Raw genomic sequence first — 27,264 nt, 5'->3', positions numbered from 1 at the left:
ATGTAGGGTGCATGCTTTCAATGCTGTTTCCGCAAAATTCTCACTCTACCATCTGCATGATACAACTAGAAATGTGATTCATGGGACCACATGACTTTTTTCCAATGCTCGACTGTCCAACCCTTGTGTTCCTGTGCGAATTGGAGACATTTTATCTTGGTAACTGCAGATAGCAAAGGTGTTCGAACAGGCCTTTGGCTTCCATATCCCACACAATGCAGTGTATGGCTAATTTGTCTACAAATGTCAGGTGGTCATAATAATCTGGCCACTCAGTGTATATAGTGCTATACAATATATACAGTATCATGTTATATAATACTAGAGGCCCAATGCATGAAATTTGAGCACGGGTAGGGTCCCTAGCAGCAGCCGGCTCCTGGCAGGGGCCTCCCTTCCCTGGATGCTGGCTGCTGGCCAAGGGCCTTTCTTCATTCTGCACCGCCTGTTGGTGGTCAGCACATGTCATAGTGAGTGATTGAACCCCCAGTCAGCCAAACTCTCAAGGGGACACTTTGCATTATATATATATATATTAGAGGCCCGGTGCACAAAAATTTGTGCACTCGGGGGGGGACCCTCAGTCCAGCCTGTGCTCTCTCACAGTCTGTTACCCCTCGGGGGATGACCACCTGCTGGCTTAGGCCTGCTCCCTGGGGGATTGGGCCTAAGCTGGCAATCAGACATACCTCTGGCAGCCCGGGAGCCCTCGGGGGATGTCCACTTGCCAGCAGGGAGCAGGCCTAAGCTGTAGTTGGACATCCTTAGAGCTGCTGAGGAGGCAGGAGAGGCTCCCACCACCACCGCTGTACTTGCAGCCATCAGGTCGCACTGACCACCAGGGGGCAGCTCCTGCATTGAGCGTCTGCCCCCTGGTGGTCAGTGTGTGTCATAGTGACCAGTCATTCCCAGTCATTCTGCTGTTAGGGTCAGTTTGCATATTACCCTTTTATTATATAGGATATATATATATATATATAATATATATAATCTACACTAATAAAAGAGAAACATGGTAATTAGCGTACGACCGCTACCCTTTTCATTGGCTAATCAGTGAGTATATGCAAATTAACTGTCAGCCAAGATGGCGGCCGGCAGCCAGGCAGCTGGAAGTGAACATGAGGCTTGCTTGCTTCAGTGACTGCAGACTCCAACGTTCCCTGCCTGACTTGCCGGCCTCTGAGCTGGCAGTTTGAAACATTCTAACAAATATAGAAGTTAACAAATGGCCGGGATCTCAGAGCTGGAGTTATACATTGTTTCGATTATAGAACGCTCAGCAGCGGAAGCCTCAGAGCTAGAGCCAGAGCTAAAGCTGGCCCAGAATAAAATTAAAAAAAGAGAAAAAAAAGGAGCGGTTGGAGCTTCAGTCAACAACCACCAGCCTGAAAGCAGCCCTCAGGCCCTCATCCAGGCTGGCCAGGCACCCCAGTGGGGACCCCCACCCTGATCCAGGACACCCTTCAGGGCAAACCAGCCGGCCCCCAGGCCTCTACCCTATATAGTAAAAGGGATCAGCAGAGCCTCGAGGCCTCCTGGCACCGGATCAGCGTGACAGGGGGCAGCGCCCAAACCCCCTGATCGCCCTGGGGCTCTGTGTGTGACAGGGGGCGGGGCCACAACCTCCCTGTCCGCCCTGCTCTGTTCGTGACAGGGGAAGGCGCCCCAACCCCCTGATCAGCCCTGCTCTGTGCCTGATAGGGGGTAGCTCCCCAATCCCCTGATCACCCTATGGCTCTGTGTGTGACAGGGTGTGGCGCCCTAACCCCCCCCCCCGCACAGGCCCTGCCTCTGTGTGTGACAGGGTAGAGCCATAACCTCCCCATCGGCCCTGCCCTGAGTGTGACAGTGGCGGCGCCCCAACCCCCTGATCAGCCCTGCTCTGTGGGTGATAGAGGATGGCGCCCCAACCCCCTGATCCGCCCTGCTCTGTGTGTGACAGGGGGTGGTGCCCTAACTCCCCTATCGGCCCTACTCTGTGTGTGACGGGGGGAGCTCCCCAACCCCCTGATTGGCCCTGCTCTGTGCATGACAGGGGGCAGCGCCCAACCCCCTGATGGGCCCTCTTCTGTTAGTGACAGGGGGCAGCACCCAACCCCCTGATGGTCCCTGCTCTGTGCGTGACAGGGGGCAGCACCCCAACCCTCTGATTGGCCCTGCTCTGTGCGTGACATGGGGTGGAGCCGCAACCTCCCCATCAACCCTGCCTTGAGTGTGACAGGGGGCGGTGCCCCAATCCCCCAATCGGCCCTACCCTGAGCGTGACTGAGGGTGGCATCGCAACCTCCTGATTCGCCCTGCTCTGTGCATGACAGGGGGCAGCACCCCAACTCCCCAATCAGCCCTGCTCTGAACCGGACCAGGGGCTGCACCTAGGGATTGGACGTGCCCTCTGCCACCCAGGAGCAGGCCTAAGCCAGCAGGTCATTATCTCCTGAGGGGTCCCAGACTGCGAGAGGGCACAGGCTGGGCTGAGGGACCCCCCTTTCCCCCCTGAGTGCACAAATTTTTGTGCACTGGGCCTCTAGTATAATATATAATATATAATATATATAATATAGCCTATATAATAAATATACACTAATAAATATACACATACGTATATATACACTAGAGGCCCAGTGCACAAAAATTCATACACAGGGAGAGGGTCCCTCATCCCAGCCTGCCCCCCCGTCACAGTCCAGGAGTCCTTAGGGGATGCCCTACTGGCCTCCCTCTGCAGAAGGCGATCGAGTTGATCAGGGGAAGGTGCCGCTCCCATCACCTCGCTGCTGCTGCTACTGTCGGCCGCAGCAGCTGTGAGGCCTGAGCCCTGGGCCTTGCAGCCACTGTGGCTTTGTCTGGTTGGAGGTCGGATGGACATCCAGAAGACGTCCACCCTAATTAGCATATTATACTTTTTTTAGTATAGATAGACTAGAGGTCCGGTGCATGAATTCATGCACAGATGGGGTCCCTTGGCCTGGCCAGTGATCAAGGCTTATCGAGGAGCCAGCCGGCCAGGGGAGGGACCCCAGGAGGTTGGCTGGCTAGCCCCCTGATTGGGGTCTATTGGAGGGGGCAGCTGGCAAAGGGGAGGGGCTGTGGGAGGTAGGCCAGCTGTTCAGGGGAAGGGGCTGCAGGAGGTTGGCTGGCTGGCCCCCTCCCCCTGATCGGGGCCAATGGGGGAGCCTGGCTGACCAGGGTTAGGGGCCGTGGGAGGTTGGCTGGCTGCGGGACGTTGGCTGTGGGAGCACACTGACCACAAGGGGGCAGCTCCTACATTGAGTGTCTGCCCCCTAGGGGTCAGTGTGCATCATAGCGACTGGTTGACCAGTTGTTCCAGTCGTTCCAGTCATTCAGTTGTAATGGTCGCTTAGGTTTTTATACATATAGATATGTGTGTGTCTAATAATTTTGGAACATGAAGTAAGATGGTCATATAAATTAAAATTTTTTTATGACAAATATTGAATAATTATAGAGAATTCTGTTAACTAGGTTTTTTAAAAAATATTTTTTATTGATTTCAGAGAGGACAAGAGAGAGACAGAGAGGGAGAGAGAGAGAGAAGCATCAAGGATGAGAGAGAATCATTGATCGGCTGCCTCCTGAATGCCCCATACTGGGGATGGAGCCCACAACCAGGGCATATGGCCTGACTGGGAATTGAACCATGACCTCCTAATTCATAGGTTGATGATCAAACACTGAGCCACACTGGCCAGCCAATAAGGATTTTTTAACCTAAATTCCCTTACAATTCAGAAAAAGTGTTATATGTATAAACACTCAATAAAGGTTGCTGTTATCAGAAATTGAGTTTTATGTTCTAATCTCTCTCCTGACCTCATTTGATTTTCTGCCCACTCATTTTGGCCATATCCTAGCAGTTCCATCTATTGTGCTCCCTGCCCCGCCACCCCCACCGCCCCCCCCCCCCCAGCTTTATTGGGATATAATTGACAGGTAATATTGTAATATATTTAAAACTAGAGGCCCAGTGCACAAAAATTTGTGCATTTGGGGCAGTCCCTCAGCCCAGCCTGCACCCTCTCACAGCCCAGGACCCCTCAGGGAATGTCCACCTGCCAGCTTAGGCCTGCTCCCAGGGGAATGGGCCTAAGCCGCAGTCGGACATCAGCTGTCAGCCTGGCTTGTGGCTAAGCAGAGGTCCCCTGTGAGAGTGCACTGACCACGAGGGAGCAGTTCCTGCATTGAGTATCTGCCCCCTGGTGGTCAGTGCACATCATAGCAACTGCTCATTCCTGGTCATTCCACCGTTAGGGTCAATTTGCATATTACCCTTTTATTATATAGGATTATACTCTTCTTGGTTCTTAGTCTTTCATGGGTTTAATGGGATCTTTCCTAACTCCTTGGAACAAGTCAGAAAATACTTTGGTACTTATTGATAATTCATAGTGGCAAATGATAATTGAAGGGCTTACATTTGCATAAAAGAAACTGAATCTTAAAAAAGACTTCAAATGTATTCAATGCATTGCATTCTTTTAAAAATGTTATAAAATGAACCCTAGTGCTCTATGATAATTTCCTCTTAATCCAAATATTTGATTATATATCACATTCCCTAACTAAACTGGATAAAGGAACTCTATGAACTTACAATAATGTCTTTCCCCATGCTTTAAATTATAAATTTTACTAGGTTACCAGTATAACCTAGTAAAGAGATAGTTGACAGTCATACAAGTAAGATCTCTGTTTTGTTCAGTGATCTTTATCACATTGGGTGAGTAATGTGTTCTAACTAAGGATGAATTCCACTGAGGTATATCCTTGACTTATATGCCTTATGTATCTTACGGGGTAGGTTTTCTGGTGCAATGGAGGATGACTTGAAGAACATTAAAACATCAATCAGTGATGTGCAAGCCATCTTGTTGAACCCCTTCAGTGCTGACACTGTACTAGTTGGACATAGCTATGAACATAGTCTACATACTCTAAAGGTAAAGAACTACAGGGTCATATTTTTTCAAAATTCTATGTTAAGATGGTATTCATTAACATTGTGTTATCATTAATGCTTGATTTGCTGATCAAGATGACAATAATCCCTGTCGGTGCAGTATAAGAGCTACTATATACAATCATTTGACTAATCAAGATGAGAAGGAAAGGCTGCCATCAATTACGATAAAACCAAAATCATTGTCTTTAGCAAATGAACAGGACTAAGTTTATCAAGTTATTTTATCCACATACTTGGAGATACATTTTTTTTGCATTAAATCAAGTACATTTTATAGGAGGGCTCAGAATCAAATGTCATGTTCCTTTCTCTTGGCATGACAGGCTTGAAAATCTCACCTTGAATACTCTCCAGGTTAAAATGGTCTGTCCTTTGCTCTGTGTTCTAGAACAGGAGTCAGCACACTGTGGCCCATGCTGGCCACCTGTTTTTGAAGATATCTTATTGGGGCAGAGCTACCACACCCATTCATTTCCTATTGGGACAGAGCTACCACCCCCATTCATTTCCGTTTTTTCTATAGCTGATTCACAGTACGTGGAGGCTGTTGAGTAGTTTTGACAGGGACTGCAAGCCTAAAATATTTACAGCTTGACAGTTTACTGGCCACCCCTGTTCAAAGACAGTGCTCTAGATCACCGGTCGCCAACCTTTCGGACCTCACAGAACACCAGTGGTCCTCGGACCACCTGTTGGCAACGGCTGCTCTAGCTATCCATTCTAGATATCTACAATCTTCTGTTCTACATTTTCACTATCCAGTATTTCACTAGCCACATGAGGCAGTTGAGCACTTGAAATGTGTCCAATGAAACTGGGACAATGTTTTCACCTTGTTTCATTCACATTGAAATAGCCACAGCTGGCTGTGTCTGCAGGTGCTGCGCCCCACAGCACAGCTCTAGGACTTTGGGGGCCTTCGCTGAGGATTTGTTTCAGCCACCCTAGGACTTGCCTTCATGCAGAGAAGAGCTGGTTTTTCAGTGAAAGAATATAAGTAAGGCCATTTAATTTTCTTAGGCATGTGCTCACCGTTTTCTCTGTAAAGCTGCTATCCAAAGTGTAGATGTTTATTTCACACCACAGTGTTACCTTTGCGAGTGACAGATAAGCCCAGAAGGTGCTTCCACGGACACCTGACCAAACTGTGGGAAAGAGAGTTGGGGACGTCAGTTTTCTGTGAGAAAGCTCTTCACAGGGATGTTCTTCTGTCGCCTTGGAGACATCACATCTCAAACTGGACTTCTCGCAGCCACTTAATACCACCTGTCACCCAGAGCAGAAAATTTCAAAACATCGCGTTTCCTTCATTCCTTGTAACCAGACTGTTTCTTCATCCAAATAAGTCATTTCTCTTTTTCGGTCTCCATCACCACCTTCTTTTATTTACTCAGTACCTTGTAGCCAGGAACCAGTGCCCCTGTGGTGGTTGGCACATTAAATGACAATTTTAGGTGCTTATGGGTGTGGCGTAGTAAGTGCTAAACATGACATTTCCAACTCCTCATTTCTCAGTCATTCTTTAAGCTACGCTTGTCCTGAGGCTCATCTTATTCAGTGTTGTTTCTAATTACAGCTCTCCTAAGGATGAACCCGAAGTGGTACCTGACTTGCTAGGCTGTTACCTGACCCTCTCCCCTGTGTCTATCCTGTCATATTTCAGGCTTTACCAAATCTCAGTAAAAATGGATTCCACTTCATTAGTGAGCACAGGGCATTTGGACTTAGATGGGACTGACACTTGTCCATGGTCCTCCACAGAGACAGATCAGAAACCACTGGAAGGACATGCACTGAACTGAGGTGTGCCCCTCAGCTGGTCACAAGGTGGGAGGAGCCTGGCTCTTCCTATACCCTGTCATTGGTGGAATCTCTCTTTCCTTTGCTGCCCCCTAGTGGTGCTCTCATGATTAGATTTCTTTCTACTCAACTAACTCAGGTTAGACAACTTTCTTAACCTCTCAAAGCCTGTTTCCTTGCCAGTAAAAAGGCACAGTAAAATACCTCATTGTGTTACTTGGGAGGTTGTAATGACATATCCATGTGAAGTGCGTAGTGACTCACGTGATTGCTCTGTTACTTGCTGTTGTATCAGTTACTTCTGCTACAGTTAGTGTTGCTGCTATCATCATCCTTATTCTTTGGGAAGAGCTTCTGATAGGTTTGTTTCTCATTTGACAGTTAATTCATACTTCGATTGTAGACACAACAGTTCTGTTTCCTCATCGGCTAGGCTTGCCTCACAAAGACCCCTTAAGAGTCTCACGGCTGACTACCTGCAGAGAATCATTCCGAATAATGGTAAGAACCGTTTGCTTATGATTAATATCAGAATCCTGAATCTGAGTTGACTGAACAAGCCAGCGTCTGTGGCTAAAGTCTGCTGTCTGAAATGCTTATGGTGGGTCTTCTCTGTGGGTTCTCTAAACCCGTGGAGACTAAAGCAGCTGCCTGTGTATGTAAGCATCACAGGCCCACTGCGAGGTACAGTCCTAGTTGTTCCATAGGCTTCTCAGCAGCTACACTGAGAATGGTGGCTAGAGAATGGTTCAGCAGGCGACTTATCCTTTGAACTCGTGCATAAAACTTCAGTGGGTATGGAGAGCTAATTCCATTCTAAATTTTGCTGAGGACCTCTTTTCATATGTGCTTTTTATTAAACCAAATGAGATTCTAAAACTGATTGGGCTCCGTTATCTCACCCTGAGTAAAGTATGTGTGCGTGCTGTTAGAAGTATAGCTCAAATCAGTAGGTTCATTATATGTGTGCTTGCTTTATACTGGATTGGTATGTCCTGCTCTCAGAACTTCTCTTTTTTTTCTGATGAAATATATCAACTTTAAACAAGTTAGTCAAGTACAATAGGTACTGCCATCAACTACCTGTTAGTGGCATTGCAATATGCACAGTCCACCAATGCCTGACTTGGGATGGAGGTTAGTTACTCTGTATATTTGTACATTCCCATATAGACTCCACCTATGTATACAATAAGAAAGAAAGTTAATTGTGTTACAATGCTATGTTTCTAAATATATTTAATACATGGGATACTCATCTAATTCTGTTATTAATTGTACAAAATACAGATTTTATCCTATTTTAGAATTATGGATCATGTGATTTTTCTCACTTAAGCTCAGACACCACTTTTCTCATCAGATCCATAGGCTTTATATTCTGGGTAAATTTCATCTACTCTTAAAGCCATATAATCTTATATCTAATGTCATTCTTTTGTTTAGAGAAGTGTACTTTTTCTAGCACTCCATATTTCCAGCTTCTTGCCAGATCTCCTTTGGGGGGGCGTCACTTTGCTCTTATATATCTCCTTGGAAAAGAGGTTCATGGAGAAGCTGCTGATATGCTCTCCAGTCCCAGCAGGGAAGTGGCCATGTGGCACGACACGGTCCACAGAAAAAGGGAGATGCTTGCTACTCTGGATTTATAGAAAACATTTATATAGCAATCATTAGGGGTTGTTTTAGGTGTTAAAAATCATATTTTGGTAAGTGGCAATGTTAATCCTATGTAATAAAAGCATAGCATGCAAATTGTCACCTCGACCGGGAGTTAATCCAGGAGTTTGACTAGGGGGCGGGGCCAGCCAGGGGAAGGGAGGGAGTGGCCGGCCAGCAGCCACTAGAGACCCTACCAGTGCACGAATTTCATGCTCTGGGCCTCTAGTTTTGCTATAAACGGCTTTGTTTTGAGAACATTCATGCATAACAGCATAATAAACCATTTTGTGTCTCATGTGTTACTTTATATTCTGCACTATTTGGAGGTCACAATTCAAGTGAAAATGCCTGCATGGAACTGGTCCTATGGAAGGTGAAAGAGGATCTGAGAGGAAAGAAGAAACCACTTTGCCCAAGAATATCTCGGCATCATGGTGTCCGTGACTCCCCTGGCCTCCACTGCTGGCAGTAGAGTTCGGTCAATCACGGTATGAGGTTTCTTGACAGTTTCAGATCAAGGAGGAGGGAAATTGCTGTCAAAGTTTATTTATTACATTTTAACGGTTAAATTGGCACAGTGGTTTCTCAAGTTGTGACTGGGCGGTGGGGGGAGGACTGAGGTTAGTTGGAATTTTTGGCTCGCCTTCAGAGGTAGTGTGCACATCACAGTAGAAGATGGTTCACAGCTGAAGGAATGGGTCCATGACATTCACAAAGATTGTTTCTCAGGTTACCTTACATCTTTTTCGGTAAATACCTAACACCATCATTCATCTTGGAGTTACAATTTTGTAACAGACTGTGATACAACCATTTGTGATAACTCACTACACTCGGACCAGTGCGTAGTTACAATTTTGTTAAAGATGCTTTTAACAGTTTTCTTTAGCTCTCCTACAGACAAATAGAAGTAAAGGTTTTCCTTACAAAAATATATGGAAGTAAATGTAAACTTTTCCATGCATCCTGTTAACATAAGGGTTTGGGTCATTTGGCTATTATGTAATGTGTTTTTATTCTAAGTGGTGTCCTGTTACTTTATTTATTTTTTAAATTCTTTATTGTATAAAGTATTACATACTGGTATGTCTCCTTTTTCCTCCATTGACCTCTCCCCAGCCACTCCCAACCGCTCAGCACATGCCCTCACCCCGCACCCCTAGCGTCTGTGTCAATTGGTTATGCTTATATGCATGCATACAAGTCCTTTGGTTGATCTCTTACCCACTTCTCACCCTCCCCTACCTTCCCTCTGAAGTTTGACGGTCTGTCTCTGGATCTATTTTTTCATCAGTTTATGTTGTTGATTATATTCCACAAATGAGTGGGATTGTGTGATATATATCTTTCTCCGACTGACTTATTTCGCTTAGCACAATGCTCTCCAGGTACATCCATGCTGTTGCGAATGGTCAGAGTTCTTTCATTTTTACAGCAACGTAGTAGTCCATTGTGTAGATGTACCATGGTTTTTAATCCACTCATCTGCTGATGGGCACTTAGGCTGTTTCCAAATCTTAGCTATGGTGAATTGTGCTGCTATCAACATAGGGGTGCATATATCCTTTCTGGTTGGTGTTTATTTCTTGGGATATATTCCTAGAAGTGGGATTACTGGGTCAAATGGGAGTTCTATTTTTAATTTATTGAGGAAACACCATACTGTTTTCCACAGTGGCTGCACCAGTCTGCATTCCTACCACCAATGCACAAGGGTTCCTTTATCTCCACATCTTCGCCAGTACTTGTCGTTTGTTGATGATAGCCATTCTGACAGGTGTGAGATGGCACCTCGTTGTTTAGATTTGCATCTCTCAGATGATTAGTGACTTTGAGCATGTTTTCATATGTCTCTTGGCCCTCTATATGTCCACTTTCGAAAAGTGTCTACTCAGGTCATTTGCCCATTTTTTTGATTGGATTGTTTATCTTCCTTTTGTTAAGATGTATGAGTTCCTATAAATTTTGGAGATTAGATCCTTATCGGATATAACATTAGCAAATATGTTCTCCCATGCAGTGGGCTTTCTCATTGTTTTGTTGATGGTTTATTTTGCTGTGCAGAAGCTTTTTAATTTTGATGTAGTCCCATTTGTTTATTTTGCCTTAGTTTCCATTGCCCTAGACCAGTGATGGCAAACCTATGACACGCGTGTCAGAGGTGACACGTGAACTCATTTTTTTGGTTGATTTTTCTTTGTTAAATGGCATTTAAATATATAAAATAAATATCAAAAATATAAGTCTTTGTTTTACCATGGTTGCAAATATCAAAAAATTTCTATATGTGACACGGCACCAGAGTTAAGTTAGGGTTTTGCAAAATGCTGACACGCCAAGCTCAAAAGGTTCGCCATCACTGCCCTAGGAGCTGTATCGGTAAAGATATTGCTACGACATATGTCTGATATTTTGCTGCCTGTGGATTCTTCTAAGATTCTTATGTTTCCCATCTTACATTCTGTTACTTGATTTTAATTTATATCAACAATTCTCTGATTTTTTTTTAATCCTCACCAGAGGATTTGACTTTTTTTAGGGAGAGCTGGAGGGAGGAAGGGAAGGAGAGAGAGAAATATCAATGTTGTTTGGTTACCTCCTTCTACACAGGGAAGGGATGAACCTGCAACTGTGGTATGTGCTCTTGACCAGGAATAAACCCGTGACCCTTTGGTCTGTGGGCTGGCACTTTAACCACTGAGTTAAATCGGCCAGGACTGATTTTCTTTTTAAAGGGAATATCCTATGGCTCTTTTAAACATAGTGAGTTCTAATCTATATTCCCAATACCTGAAGTGTCTAATCTCTTTGAGGAGGGTCTTTCTTTCTTAATTGCTCTTTGGTAATGTGGAAACTAAATGGCTTTATTCAATTTGACAATTTCCCTTTGAGTAAAAGTCCATGATCTTCAATATTAATCTGGCAACATGCTACAAGACTACAGAGGTTCCTTTGACATGGTGTAGATGAGTCACAGAATGATGGGTGGTGTAGCTTGACACCAAAGGGAATTGGTCACCTTCTGATAGTTGACTGTGACATGCCCTCAGGAAGCATACCTTAGGTTTGCTGTGTGGGTATTTTGAATTTATAAGAATTTAATTATCACTGAATACCTTTTTCTTGCTACCATAGTACTTAGCCATCTCTTTTGTCATATACTTGATATGAGATAAAGTCATAATGATGGAATTTTTAATTATTTTAAATAGATAAAACCCAACTATAATAGGAAAAAACCTTATTGTGCTTTCTAAAACTATATTCAAAATTATCTGTATTTTCAGATCTTATTCTTGTTCAGTTCTGTGTACATGCAAACCAAGAGTAACCAGGAGTATGTCTACATACTACATAATTTGGGTGAAAAGCAAAAGGAACTGTTGTATGCAGTTGACTCTTGAACAATAGGGGTTTGAACTGCATGGGTCCACTTACACATAGAGTTTTGTTTTTTTAAAACAAAGACTATAAATGTATTTTTCCTTATGACTTTCTTCTTAAATTTTCTCTAGCTTACTTTATTGTAATACAGTATTAATACATATGTAATATGTGTTCATTGACTGTTTATCAGTAAGGCCTCAGGTTGACAGATTATTTGGGGGAAAGTCAAATATTATATACATGGATTTTTAACTACACAGGTGATTGGCACCCCTAATCGCCCACCACATTGTTCAAGGGTCAAGTGTATTTAGACATATTTTCAACGGCTCTTCATTCGAGGTTCCACTTACTGGTTAAATCAGTGGCCTAGCAGCAGTCTTGCCTTTTCCTCTGTCTCCCCTTGAATATGCTGTTGTGAATGAAGATCCTTTGGGTAAACTCAGTTTCCTTGTCCTTGCTGCTGAATGCATACAGTGGGTTAGATGGCAGGAACGTGGAAGTGTAGGCGGTAGGTTGACTGTTTAGCATCATCACACAATTAGAAGGGAATCCAGCACTAAGCCCTGGGTTCTCATTGGACCACTCCCAGTGAGGTGCTGCTCTGGTGCAAGAACACGGACTAGACAGTAGAACATTCTGGAAGACGTTTCCAATCGGTGGGCTTGACATACCATGCCTAATGGAGAATTCCAGCAACTGCTCTACAGGCATGTTACTGACAAGTTAGAGAATGACGATTTAAGGTGTTTTTCTATAAAGTACAATGCAGACATTTGGAAACACCTATGAGACACATTGCTGGGCAAAACAGTGGGTAGGCAAGACATTTATTCACTTACTACATGATCTCAGTGTAACATGTGCCTACAGTATAAACAGTAAACGTACGACGGGTCAAAACAAAGTTTTTACAATGTGCAATACATTAGGTATGTTAATTTGACATGATAAATGTCACATGTCTCCCAAATGTAACTCCAGGCTTCCTATTGTAATGTCTTCAAATACACAAATCAATGTTACCAGAGAAACAAAAACCAAATCCCATTCATTTATCATTCAAACTTATTTATACATGTCCAAAGGTTTTAGGCATGTAAGGAATGAGACTTAAGTCTATTTTTAGATGTTAATGTTCTGGACAGACTGATGGGCACTAAGCATGTTGTCAAATGACTGAAATTGGATGGCTGCTACCGGCGAGGGAGAAGCCTTAGAGACAGAATCTGCTTTCCATGTCATCACCTGGACTTTCCCGTCTCTTTAATGTTAACCCATGTCCTATTAAGACTCCTACAATTGCCATACTTTTCTTACCTGTGCTCTCAGGGTCAGTGTTAGGTTTGTTAACAATATTTTACTTCTATACAGCAAGACATTTTAGAGGATTCAATATAAAGGTAAATATAAAAAATATCTAGGACAATAATGAGTTATGCATTACAGTCATTGTACTTTCACACCTGTCTTTAAAGTCCACATATTTAGAAAAATATATTATTGCATATGAAACCACAAACGGGCATTCTGAGTTCAGCCCATTCTTACTCAAAACAGTATGTACAGTTCTATGTAGAGTCAGAGTGTGCTGTAGCTTCACACACGGGTCTTCGTGTGAAAGTCCCAGACATCCAGCAGTATACACACTCCACTGTTCTCCATCTCCTCCCTTGGCACAGGCTCGCTTGCTGTCTTGGCTGTCAAGGGTCTCTGGTGCCCGTGAAGGGGCGACAGAATACATAGATGATGGAGGCCTGCCCTAGGCCGCTTCTTCAGCAGAGCAGTCGATCCCTGCGTAGGTAAACTTCTCATACAGCGTGGTATTCACGTAGGTCTGGAAGAACAAGAGTGGCTCAGAGGCGGCCGCCTCCACGGGGGCAGTCACAGCAACTCTCTGCTGTCCTTTGCTTGTTTCCATTCAAACACCAGGTATTTGGGGGGGACCCTTTTCTGTCCTTGGTTCCTTTTGTATTTGACAGCTTTCTTTCTGGACTGTATGTACCCCTTGACTTCTGCCAGTAAATGTTCCTCTCACTTCCCCTGTTTCTGAGCTTTCCTTTCTCACTGTCTCTCACTGGTCCCTCCTGAAGTGTTTTGGCTGCTAAGGCCCCTGCCTCTGCCCACTTCTCACCTTCACAGCACCTGTGTCATCAAATCTGCATCTCGTTCTGGTTTAATCACCACTTGGGTTTTGATGACGTCAACATCTATCTCCCTGATTTAGATTCATCTTTTAAACTCCAGATACATCGAGCCAGCTACCTTCTTCCTGCAGACCATGCTCTGGTGTTGCCTGCTGTGTGCCCTTGGTCAAGTCACCTTCACCTCTGAGTCTGTTTCCTCGTCTATAAAATTAAAGGGCCAGGCTGATAAGATTTAAGATTCCTTCTAACTCAATAGGTTAATTTTATATGTTGTTCTGTGTGTGACTATATCTTGTATAGAGATCTTATCTCCTCCCAAACTGTATCTTCTCGAGGTTGGGGCCACATCTTTTGTGCCCCTATAATACCTAGGGCTGTGCCCAGAAGAACTTGTTAAATCGCATCAGACTTTTTTATTCGCCACACTGGGCACATGAGGAATTCCAATGAAAGAGCCCCTCACTGAACTCCATACTCACCTTTCGTTCTTCTAACATCCGGTTTAAGGACACCAGAATCTGGGCAAATGAGGGCCTCTCGTATGGCTTCTCCCTCCAACACTGTCTCATTAGATCATACCTTTGAAAATGAAGAGTCAAAGGGTTAACTCAGTGCCTGTGCTGCAGTCCTGGGCCTGGCCAGGTGCAGAGCATGGAAATAAGAGAAGAGAATGTGGCCATGCAACCCCCGGTCAGTAACCTTAGGCAGCAGGAGATGGGGGTACAGCACTGGGAAGCTCCTGTTAAGCCTCTCGCCTCCCTGTCCAAGCCCTCTTTCCTCTCCCCGTAGATCTGACGCCCACCCTGGGTACCATGCCTGGGGATCTTGGCCTCAGCTCTTCTGATCTTTTGGACAGAACTGAGTTATGTCTCTAGGGCAGCATTTTCCTTGGAATACTCCATCTCTCAAAGTATTAGTGTTTCATTTTTTAAAATGGCTTTGAGCTCAAGTAAGTGTGCAAAGGCAGTGGTTCTCAACCTTGGCTGCACATTAGAATCACCTGGGAATCTTTTTAAAATCCTGATTTCTGGGCCTCATCCTCTGGAAATTCCGTTTCTTTGTTATTGGGTGGGGCCACAACATTAGTAACAAAGAAACAGAATTTCCGGAGGATGAGACCCAGAAATCGGGATTTTAAAGATTCCCAGGTGATTCTAATGTGCGGCCAAGGTTGAGAACCACTGCTCTAAGGGCTCAGCTAGTAAAATCTTGAGAAATCCTGCCATTAAAAACAAGCAAACAGCCTGGCTGGTGTGGCTCAGTGGTTGAGCATCGACCTATGTGTTGGGGAACACAAGAGACTTGGTTGGAAAGTTGTAAGGAGGACATTCTGATAAAAGGGAAGTGTGTGGAAGGCCACCTGCCCTGTTCATCAGAATTCCAACTTAGGGGAGTGTTGAAGGCGGCGCCCCTAATTATTCCTTGACCTTTCCAAACAAGCCTGTGCATGTGCAGACCCCTGGGTGTTTACTGGAATCCTTATGCTTAATCCTTGGATGCCCTTGCCTAGAGGACAATGTAAATACACATGTTCTCCCAAGATTACCCACCCTACTGCTTGTATCTAAAGATAAAAACTGCAATGAGAGGCTAACTAGGCTGGCAATGGAGGCTGCTCTGGCTACTAAAGCCAGGGGCCCCTTAGTCCTCTCTTGCACAATCAAACCGTTTCTGAGTAATCTGTTCATCCATCATTCAGGGGCTGCTGGTCAGCCCAGAAACCTATGAACCAGGAGGTCACGGTTCGATTCCTGGTCAGGGCACATGCCCGGGTTGTGGGTTTGATCCCCAGGAGGGGGGCATGCAGGAGGCAACCGATCAATGATTCTGTCTCATCATTGATGTTTCTCTCTTTCTGAAATCAATAAAAAATATACATATACATATATATATATATATGTATGTATATATATATATATATTTAAAAACAAGTAAACAAAAAACCTGTTTAACCAGGTTTAGCACAACACTTCCTAAATACTAGTATAACTGACCCCCAAATTCCTTTCTCCCTGTGTTATTTATTAACGTCTTGCATGTTCCATAAACATAGCTTAGGAAGCATGGTCGAAGGCAGTGCTTTCTCAGATGTGGCCAGAACTACCTGCATTATCAGGATGCAGATTCTGGGAACCCACACTAGACCCTCTGAACCAATGCCTGGGAGTGGGGTTCAAGATTTCACATACTGAACAAGTGCCTCCGGGGACCTAATGTGCACAGACTCTCCGCCATTGGCCTTGAGTGTCAAGGATTCTAGAACTGTTTGTACTTTAACAGAAGTTTCATAATAACTGAGAAAGCTCACTCCTCATGGGATGAATCTCAAAGGTGGCATTTTGGAGACTTGGTCCAGTGATGGTTCACATACCAGAAGGTCTGCCCAGGACGGAAGAGGTTGTGTCTTTTGTGCCGGGAACCTAATTACCCCCCTTTCACTCTTGGAAGTGGCTCAGCTTAGACATAAATTATTTATTCCACCTAGAGCCTTCCACCCTTCAAATCACACCAGTTAGGTAGCTTCTCCCTTAGCCCAGCGTGGGAATTCCACTATCGCTGAAGTTCATCATTCTTCCCCCCGGAGTAAGTTTTACCGTGGGAAGTAATCTTTATAGAAGCGAAATCCCATGAAGAAAAATCCATCTTCCTTAATGTAACAGCTCTGAAATTCTATCCCCAGAGTCCATCTCAAGATTGCATACATTTATTTGTGAATAATGTCATCACTTTTGGATCTTTTCTGCTTTTGCTGACCTCATCTTCAGCCTTCCCAAGAACTGTCTCCTTCAGTTCCTCCTGGATTTCCATGCCTGGAACCCTCCTCCTCCCTGCCATTGCACAACCAGCTTAGGGTAAAGAACCCCATTATCGCTGCTCTTTGTGACCTCCATGAGTGTGTGCATGCATGAAGGTATATGTATATGTGCAGGAGTGAGATAATCCCTTCCCTGGGATCTCTCTACCCACGAAACAGGCAGCAGGGAGGCGAAGATAAATGGCCCTCGGACAGGCCCGACTTACACCTCATCGTCACAGTTCAGGGGCTTCTCCAGTCTGTAGCCCTGCGGCAGCTTCTCGTAGAGCTCTGCACACGTCATCCCGCAGTAGGGGGTGCCGCCTGGAAGACAGGAAACACCGTGCCCTCAGCCCCTCCCGTGCAGAAGCCAAAGTCTGCCCAGGGGCTCAGAAGCCAAGAGACTGGGAGAAGGAAGAGTGTGTCAGGGTGCACACCCAGCATGACCTTCCTCTCTGAGCACACCCACCGCAATCAAAGCTGGCCTTGGGCTACGGATGGCACCACAGTGCTAAGATCCACGTCCTACCTCACAGCGCTACTGCTTTCCAAGTCTGTTGCACACAGCACACCCATCGTATCAACCAGGTGTATCTTTTTCCTAACTGGAAGTAGTTACATTACGTAATTCTTGTTTTATCTACAATAGCTCCTAATTTTAAATCTGAAAACATACACAGTTGTAGAAAACTTGGAAAATATTAAAAAGCATGAAGAAAAAACAGTAGCTTTTATTACCCTTCTCTGTAGTCCTTCCAGTCTTTTAAAGTGTAATATTTAAAACTGGGGTCATGGTGAATGTGAAATTTATTTTTTGGGGCATGCACACTCTCACAGGCTATTCAGTAGCCGTCAAAATGTGAGTTTTTACTCGACTACATCATACCACCTTGATGTTGTGGAAATAAACCTGGAAGAGCTGACACCTTTGCACAAGCGGGGACAATTAACCTATAACAGAGTTCATAGCCACCAGGTTGTTACAATTACACGTGACATCAGATATGGAGAAACATGGGACTAAAACCCACTCACACGTGGAAACCCACACGGCTCTGTTTCCAAGTGACATCTGGTGGCACCGCGTACAGATGGTCCCTGTGGGGTCCACAGTGAGGGGCACTGGGAGACACACCCGGATACTCACCTAGGCTCACAATCTCCCACAGTAACACTCCGTAGGACCATCTGCGGACGGGAAGTGGGAGAGCAATCATCAGCATCCTTAAAGCGCTAAAGCAGTCATTGTCTGCCCACAGCCAGGAGGACTGACCCTCCGAAGAGAGAGTGCTAAGTGTCTGCTCGCTGGGACGGGCCCATGCACACAGCACGTGCTCCTCTCCTCCTGGTCTGGGGGGGATTGTAACAGGGAAATGGCCGGTCCTGCCGGAGCCCCACTTACTTCAGGCGGAGAGTACAGGTGGTGCTATGGGAAGCAGGTCAAATTCTAGGCCAGACAAATTGGCGTTAAATCCCACCTCCGCCACCTGATGCTCATGCAACCTGGGATAAGTTACTGCACCCTCAGGCCTTCGTATATGATTCGGAAAGTGGGGATGACAACTTCTACCTCTGAGCTATGCAGACAAGATGTGAGATAATGCCTCAAAGGCGCCCTGCACACAGTGCGGGCACAGTAATTGCCACCTCCTCCTCACCCAGCATAAGAAAATGCCCTGAACAAGTCCCCCCAACCCTCACGGCCTCAGTTTTTCCTCCTGAAAATAGGGCATGTGGGTAAGATGGTCTAAGTCTCAATCCCACCCCTTCCTTCCACCATCAGCCCGAGCCTTGTCACTGCAGCCCGCAAGGGAAGTGGTCTCCCGGGCGACCCCGGCCAGCCCTGACCCTCAGCAGCTATCTGGGTCTCAGGCACCAAGCCCAGTCTGGAAGTGGAACCCCGGAGGGGGGCCAGCGAGCCCCTTGCTTCTCTGGACATCAAGCCTTGGCCACGAGGTCTGTCCTTGACCAGCAGAAGGAAACCCAAGCCTCCCTCCGTGACACCACCCCGGACCCTGCCAGTCTGGCTCCATTTAGTCTATGACTTTATGTACTGAGTAGCTTTGCTCCCAGAGAGACAAGAGGCATACTCACACGTCACTGTTGGTTGTGTAGACGCTGTAATTGAGGGACTCGATTGCCATCCAGCGCACTGGGAGCCGCCCCTGCAGAGAACAAAGGGAGATGCACTTGGGCAGGAAGGACCCTGCATGAGGCTGGCTTCCCCGAGGCGGGGCTCACTCAGGCCCAGGGAGCCGTATGTGAGCTCCAAAGACACAAGGAATGAAGGCTCAGGAGCTGTTGTTTGAATATGTTCCACCTACAAGTGTGATTTCAAATTCAAAGACCTACAAGTAATGTAAGTCCTACTTACCTCCAGGGGTCCTACTGCAGTTTTACATGAACTAAAATGGGTTTGCATGTGAGTGTATGTGTGTACTTGTAGTCACTTATTCCTTTCATTTTTTTTTTTCATTAACCCTCACCCAATGCTATTTTTCCCACTGATTTGTAAAGAGAGTAGGGGAGAGAGGGAAGAGATAGAAACATTAATGTGAGAGAGACACATTGATTGGTTGCCTTCCACACACACCCCGACCAGGGCTGGGGATCAAACCTGCAACCCAGGTATATGCCCTTGACCACTGAGCTACACCACCCAGGGCCATTGTTTTATTCAATTTGTGACTCTCACAGACACTCAGAGGTTTGAAAGGGGAGACACGGCATAGAAACCGAGACTGAAATTGTAACGTGGGAAAGCGAAGGCGATGCAGGAGGTGGGGGAAGAGTTTCCAGAGGCGGTGACTTCAAGCTTGGTTCTGAGATGTGTAGGCGGCTCGGGTGGGCGGGGGAGGAGAGAGCATGGCAGGCCACAAGGAGCGGGGTGCAGATGTACCACCAGCGGAGGGAAGGACCTCATGGTTTACACGGGGTTTGGAGGTGGGGTGAGAAACACTCACTCACACTTTGGGGGCCTGGCCCTCTAGGCTATCCCCATTTTCTGGCTTATTGAGTCCAGTCTTAGAAAAATTTGATGCGGACTAGACATTGGGGAGTGTGACTTCTGAGTTTTATTCCTAGTTTCCTCAATTTTGCTCTGATTTGGGGCTCTCTTCCTATCCACCCAACCAGGGATCCTATGAACCTATTGAGAGAGAGATGCCTGTGCCAGGGATTTGTCCAGGTGCTGACCGTGGCATTTCAGCCACATTCGCTGGGTGGGACAAAGTCAGGAGTCTTTTAGGGGCTCTTCCTCAGCCCCCTGACACTGGAGCAGGCGTCCTCCCAGACCACCCACCCATGAGCCCAGCGCTGCCCAGGATCGTGCCTGCAAGCTCAGTTCTCTCCCAGGTCTTTGTGAAGCTATTCCTGCTCATAAATCCTGAATAGGAATTTCATACTTTGAGGCTCAGCTATAGAAGTGTCCTTTGTCACATCTACATCTTCAGTACTCTCAACATTCCACCTCCCTTCATAGTACACCACCCCACCCACATCCCTACCTGCTAGTCTAGTTCTCTTCCCCCAGCACAGCTAAGGACTGGAAATAGTTCCTACATTCTCTGTTCTGACTTTGCTTTCTCTTCCCTGGTGGCTTCTGACTTCATACCTCCTAACTACTAATTTCCTTGTGCACTTTTCATTTTTTCACCTGTTTCAGATCTGTCCACAGCTATCTGTCCCCACTGCTATCACCGAGGGTCAGGCCACCGTCACCTTTTACCAGATGGCACCCTCCTCTCCCTAAGGGTCTGTTCTCCACACCACAAGCAGAGTGTCACTCCAAATGGCAAGTACAGCCACGTGGTGCCTTTCCTTAAAATTTCTCCATGTCCCTATTGTCCCAACATCCCAAATCCTTAGTTGAATCCCAAATCCTTAGCTGGAATTCAAGGTTTTTCAAGAAGACACTATCCCTTCTTCCTCCCCCAACCTTGAATCTTTAACTCTCTTTTCAGCGTGACACTCCAGCCATAATGAATTACCTAATTCCCAAAATGTCTCACACTTCCCTTTGCCTCAAGGCTTTTAGACATCCTGCACCTCCAGATCATCGAATCCATTCTCACATCTCTGCTATCTACTTAATATCCACTGCAACTCAGCCTCCTCCAGGAAGCCTTCCATGATTTTCCATAGGCTCACCTGGCTGTGCGTCCTCTGTGTTCCCATGGCATGTGCTTTCCTGCCCCTCGGCATGTGTTAATGATGACAGTTGTTCATTGTGTTTACCTGTGAGCTCTTTGAAGGTGGAGACTGTGTATGACTTACTTTATCTCCAAACTTAGCACAAAGTACAAAACATTGTAGTAAAAAAAAAATCAATTATGAGGGGAAGCATATGTTAATCAATGAAAATAAAATCCCATGTCACTTAGTACATTAGTTGGCAACACTTCCTATATAAGGATCACCTGGGGTTTTTAAAAAAAAAAACACACAGACACACACACAGAGATGCAGAACAACTAAGTCAGCATATCTAAGCAGCCGGGCTCCGCATCTGTATTTTTAAAAAGCTCCCCAGCTGGTTCTAAAGTGCAAGTTGAAAATCTGACTTAAATGGGCCAGAGAAAGTAGCCACTCTGCCCTCCGGTGGTGTCTTTCTACATTGCACCCTTCTTGCAAGGACCTTGCCAGCCTCTCCAATCCCTTCTCCTTTCCTCCGCTGCTTTCTTCATCCCTGTATCCTTCCTCCACTGACCCCATGCCACCAGGGAACACTGCCCTGCCATTAGGAAATAGAGTTAAGCCCCAAACAGTGCTCTGTTCCTTTAAGAATTCCTCGTAACCTCCCCAAGACTCCACAAATCCCTGCTCTTTATGAAATACCAAGCAAACCAGCAATCGCCTTGGACATCTGAGAGCATCCAAATAAAGTGAGTAGGTTGTGGGATAACTTGTACTCATCCCTCCACCCCTCATCTAGGGACCATGGCACCCAAATGCAGAAGCGAAGCGAGAAAAGGGATTCTGTGAGGGAGACGGAGACTTGCAGGTGGCACAGGATGGGGAGGGGGGAAGTGGAGCAGTGGGTGGTGGGTCCTGCTACCTTAAAGACAAGCCCAGCAGAGAAACATCTGCTTTGAGAGGGACAAATTCTGAAAAGCTTAGGGAGCTACTCCTCAGGGAGGCACCTGTGGCTTCAGAAGGTGACAGGTTGGGTGGTGTCTCTAAGGGCCAAAGGGACCCCACTTCAAACCCTGAACAAGAAAGGGCGTGGAAAGGTCTGAGTGGCTCCGTTCACTGTGACTGTAACTGTGAAAACATGGATGCTTGTGGGAGGCAATAAGTAAAAAATAGAAAAAAAGTGTCACGGTGGTGAACTACAGGTCATTTCCTTTTCAAAGCATTCTTGAATCTTGTTTCTGTGTTATCTTGTCAGCCACTAAAATAAGCGCATTGAAAAGAAAGGAAGCCTGCGTTGGAGGATAAACTCTGAAACCTGAGCCATGTTGAGGCAATAGGGGAGCCCCAAAGTACAAACAGCCTCTGTATCACAGGAAAACTGGAGCCGTCCCAGGAGCGCCAAGCCCGGGCAATGCTCATCAGGCCTCGAAAAGGGAGAGCTAGCCACTGAGTGACCCCGCAAGCACATGCAAGGACAACAGGAACTGCCACCCCGAGCCCCGCAGCCCAGCCTCAGGGGAAGCAGGGGTGGTGGCATGCTGCTGGGGAGACCGCTGAGCCTCCCTGAAGACAGAGGAATGCTCTTCAGTTACTTTATGAGCCTCTCCCAGCTAAGATTCAAAGTTCTCTTCAGGCACTCCCCATGCCAGTGTGTCTGCCCCTGTGACAGTCAGAGCCAGCCCACGGGAGGGGGCTTACCTGGAGGACAAAGAAATCTCCACGGGCCTGCATGGAGAGCCTAGCCCCAAGCCAGGCCCCCAGCAGCCGGGGAGCCATATTCTTCATCAGTGGGTGCTCCCTTGATGCATAAGCTCCTCCCCCCCTCCCCCCTTGTTTCAGTAAACCCCCTTTGAATCTGTTTCTCCTTCTACCCTAATTTCTATTCTGGGGAGTAGGAGGGGGGGGGTCAAAAACCCCTTCACCAAAAACACTGGCACAGTACGAATACCCAGGAATGTGGCATTTCCAGGGCTTTCTGATTCCAGGGTGGGCAACAAAAGCAGAATGAGGTCCAACTTCTCACTTCTGCTAACACTGTGGTTAGGTTCTCCCGGGATCTGACACGAGGTAAATATTACTGTTTGGGAGAATGGGTCTCATTAGGAGAACGTGGATTTGATTGATTTGGGCTTGAAGGGGGCGTGGGGAACTTTTTGCGAAGAGGGGAATCTGTGGGCCTTTGGAAGTCCCGAGTTTCTCCCTGGGGCTCCGTGTGATTTGGGAACCTCGTTAATTGACTTTCCTTATATTTGGAAAATATGCTCAGTGTCTTTTTTTGCCTCTTCCATGTTTGCTGTGCATGGAAGGAGATTGTGGGAGCTCCTCCCACAGGGTCTGGCCGGATCCAGAGCTGAGCCCTACACCGCGAGGCTCATGTGAGTGAGGACCCGGCCACCTGCGATACTGGCTTTTTTGCTGGTAGTTTGGATCCTCTAGTCATGTTAGGAATCAAAACTTAGAAAGGATGTTTGTGGGGCCAGGGTGTATCTCCTGGGGTCCACAGTAGACACCTCGGTCACTGCAGAGCAGTGGTCTTAGAGCAACAACATCAGGGTGGGAAGGAGCCTTGGGAAAAGCGTTAGTGGGTCTGTTTGGAACTCACCATCGTCTTTTTCACATAAACTTCTTGACCTCGGGACAATCCAAAATCGGCTATTTTGGCTACATAGTTTTCACCAACTAAGATGTTCCTGGCAGCCAGATCCCTGTGGATAAACTGAAATTTCAAAAAACGTCATGTATTTCCAGCATCATCTTTGCTTTTTCAAGTCATGTTGTTAGTACCATGCCCTGGGGGCCAGCACTTTGGGAACTAGCGATGAGAGGTTAGGATGAAATGGGTTTTTAAATGTCACCAGAATCTAGTTCCCTTGAAGTTGCTCCCTAAAGCCCTCAGTGGATTCCACCAAATCTTGGGAGACGTATTTCAGGGGGGAAACCAGGTCATTAAATCTCCCTGTTGCCATGTAAGTCCTCTGCTATGAGCATTATTTGGGCTAAGACGGCTTAAGGAACTTCACCAAATACATATGGTGACATTCACTAGATAAATATATTGCCCGTGCTGAGCGTTAACACCTATATAAATAGATGGAATCTTAACAAGGAGACTAAAATTAGGGAGATTGTAAGAGGAATTAGAGAAGAGAGGTTGACTGGGGAAAAACGTACAAATTTAAACTGATTCTAGAGAGCATTTCCAAGGAAAGATGTCCCAAGAAAAGTTCCTCATGACAAACCTGTTTTTGGCTCAAGTAGTCCATGCCCCGGGCCACATCTGCGGCAAAGTGGAGCAGCTGCTGGGAGGACAGCGTGGAGGCGGTGCTGTTGGCGATGGCGAAGGCCGGGTCGGTCTCCAGCACACGGCTCTTGCGCAGGAAGTCCAGGAGGTTGCCGTGGGGGGCATACTCGATGGCCAGGTACAGGTAGCCTGTGGGGAAGGGGAGAGACACCCTTACCAGGGGGCCTAAAAAGCTCGAAATTTCTGAGATGTGCTATGGCCCTTGGAAGTTGCTTCTGAAACTTGTCATGTACAAGTAACATATCTAGTGGGACCAACCTCGGTACTGCTGGGACAGCAGGGCGAGAAGCAATACCTCCTGCCATACTTGAAGAGTGCCTAGGAGACCAAGGTGCCCCTCTTCCCCGCCCCTCCCCTCTCCCACCAAATGCGACTAACATGGCAGCTTCCTGAATGTTTCCACCTACTCTGTAGTAACAGTCTCGGGAAATTAAAGCATTTGTTTCCAGGGCATGTAAGGCAGCCAGTCCACATCATCTTTTTTTGTTTATTTATTTTTTGTCAATCCTCACCCAAAGATATTTTTCATTGATTTTTTTTTAGAGAGAATGAGAGGGGTAAAGGTGGGGAGTGGGGGAGGGAGGGAGAAAGGGAGGGAAGGAGGAGGGGAAGAGAGAGAGAGAGAGAGAGAGAGAGAGAGAGAGAGAGAGAGAGAGAGAATGTGAGACATTCACATCGATTGGTTGTCTCCCCCACGCATCCCAACCAGGGATGGGGATTGAGCCTGCAACTGAGGTACGTGCCTTGACTGGAATCAAACCTGGAACTCTTCAGTTTTCGGGCCAACGCTCTATCCACTGAGCCAAACAGGCTAGGGCCACTTCATCTTTTATTTTTTTATTCAATCTGGTTGAGAACCTAATATGAGCCAGCCATGTTATTTCAGTGTGTCTCTACTATTCTTGAGGTTATTTTAAAAAACAAATGAAGACAACTAAACAATGATTAAATATCCACAGCAGAAGAACCCACAGCTAGTAGCTTACTCTCCCCAACCTTCTGCTCCTGCCTAAAACCCACACCAAGTCACCTTACTGCCAGTCACTGGGCCGCAGAGCCCAGTGTCAGAGGTTGCAATTTGCTTAAAGAGACCAGAAAAAACACACAAATAAAACAATGGTTTTTAGAACACATTATGGTCCCTTGTCTTATTTTTTATTCAATTGGTTATTTTTCTTTTAATAAAAAACAATATTTTTTGATAAAACATTGATCTTTAGAGCCAGTGAAAAGTAGAGCGGTTTTACTATCTTTTTAGGGCTAATACCTTTGATATAACTAAATTTAAAATGTGGAATGATTCTGAACTTAAAAGGTATTCTAAGAAATTAAATTTCTGGCCAAAATAAAAAAATTTTCTAGCACTGAATCCTGTTGACTGTAAGAAAAGATATACATAGTTCCTGGTATGAATATGCTTTCTCACTTCTTTACTGAATTATAAACCTTAAGAACCAATCAATTACACCCTAATGCAGGGGGGAGGAACCTTTTTTCTGCCAAGGGCCATTTGGATATTTATAACATCATTCACGGACCATATGAAATTATCTACTTAAAAATTAGCCTGCTATATTTGGTCAAACATTTAATTAATTCACCCTCAATCCCTTGGCAGGGCCAGACCAAATGATTTCGTGGGCCTTATACGGCCCGAGGGCCGGACATTCCCCACCCCTCTCGTAATGTGACAATAGAGCAAAATTTAAAAAGATATATTTTTCTGTTGTTGGTTATTTTTTTTTAACTTTCATTTACTGTTGCCCCATGCTGATGACTGTTTTCAGGAAGTGGCTCAGAAATAAATGTCATTACTCCATTCTCTAACGTAAGGGACATGCTCTGACTTTCAGAATGACACCCTATTAGATTGCAGAGTGATGTATTGTCTGCCTCACCAGTATTTTTAGTTTAATAAATTGAGGAAAAGGAAATAGTCTCTTTTCCATTGTTGGTTTTGTGCTGCAAAGTCAACAAGAGGCTGTCAAGTTTGTAAATAATTACTCTGTGGAGCTTTTTTGTAGGAGAAAACTTTTCCACGAGAAATTGAGTGTAAGCATAGATTCCGAACCACCAACCCAGATGGCATGCAGAGGTGTCTCTCAATAAACATTTAAATTAATAATATATTACATACTCAACCGAAGCGCCCCGTAAATATATGAATCAATAATGTAGGTTGAACTTTAAGAGCATGTGCAACATAGGGTAGTTGTCAAGCTCCGCTGTAATTGTACAGGAAATTGTACAAGTTGAGAAAATAATAAAGCTCATTATTATGATGATTGTTTGCCCTAAGTATTATCAAATGCTTACATATTACAGATCGCTGGCATTCATGGATTTGACAACTAGAACCTCAGCTGCATGGGATTGGTAGGAGATGAGAAGATAGACAGTTAACCAGAACCAAGGCCTTCGCTCTGCCTAGGACTGAGGGCTCCGGCAGAGAGAGAGAGCTGAGCAAACTTCTGGATAAGCGAGCACAGGGCGTGTGGGAGTCAGGGATGCCTTTGGGTGGAAATGGCTGAACCACATCAGAGGGCAAATGATCCCACCTTAAATCCTACCTCCAAAAAGATGCCAAACCTCGGCACAGTCTATCATTGAGGCTAGTCATTGAGATTGAAACTGTAACGTAAGGTTATTCTCTTTCCTAATTTCAATGTGGAATTTGCCTGTTTTTGTTTTTTTTTTAAAAAAAAAGCCTGTCAGGAAAGAGCAGCTCACCACGATGTTCACATGCTCCCAAGAGATTGATGATGTTCGGGTGGTGTCCCAGTTTACAGAGGACCTCCAGTTCTCCCGCGAAGTCCCTGTGGTCATCTTTGGAGGCATATTCTGGGAAGAAGGTCAAGAGTTAGGACCCCTGTCCGTCATTCCTCTTCAGAAACAACTGGTCCCTCCTCCTCCCTGGGGCCCTCGAGTGCACTCGGCCACCAATAGGTCTGGAAAACTGTGGAAAAATCAGAGATGGTGCGAAGGAAGAGTAGTGTCACTGCTGACACTTGGGGCTGGTACTGGTGTTGTAGGCGCTGCCCTGTGCATAGTAGGA

At 45.8% G+C, this 27,264-nt stretch overlaps 1 protein-coding gene across 2 annotated transcripts in view; it reads right to left on the bottom strand.

Moving 5' to 3' along the window:
• Positions 1-12,646: 12,646 nt before the first annotated feature.
• The window catches only part of TEK (TEK receptor tyrosine kinase), a 107,525-nt gene continuing 92,907 nt past the window's right edge, over positions 12,647-27,264 (bottom strand). For both annotated transcript variants that reach the window (XM_070400907.1, XM_070400908.1), the window contains exons 16-23: positions 26,940-27,050; positions 24,148-24,338; positions 23,511-23,624; positions 18,869-18,939; positions 17,922-17,962; positions 17,002-17,098; positions 14,460-14,559; positions 12,647-13,670 (exon numbers count right to left, since the gene is read on the bottom strand). In XM_070400907.1, coding sequence (XP_070257008.1) covers positions 13,596-13,670; positions 14,460-14,559; positions 17,002-17,098; positions 17,922-17,962; positions 18,869-18,939; positions 23,511-23,624; positions 24,148-24,338; positions 26,940-27,050 — 800 coding nt within the window. In that variant the 3' untranslated portion in view covers positions 12,647-13,595. The remainder of the gene's footprint in view (positions 13,671-14,459; positions 14,560-17,001; positions 17,099-17,921; positions 17,963-18,868; positions 18,940-23,510; positions 23,625-24,147; positions 24,339-26,939; positions 27,051-27,264) is intronic.

Source organism: Myotis yumanensis, unplaced genomic scaffold, assembly GCF_028538775.1.
Source record: "Myotis yumanensis isolate MYYU_CA2020_CCGP unplaced genomic scaffold, mMyoYum1.0.hap1 SCAF_21, whole genome shotgun sequence".
Taxonomy (NCBI): Eukaryota; Metazoa; Chordata; class Mammalia; order Chiroptera; family Vespertilionidae; genus Myotis; species Myotis yumanensis.
Note: the sequence above shows the minus strand (reverse complement) of the source record. Positions and strands in the feature narration are given on the sequence as shown.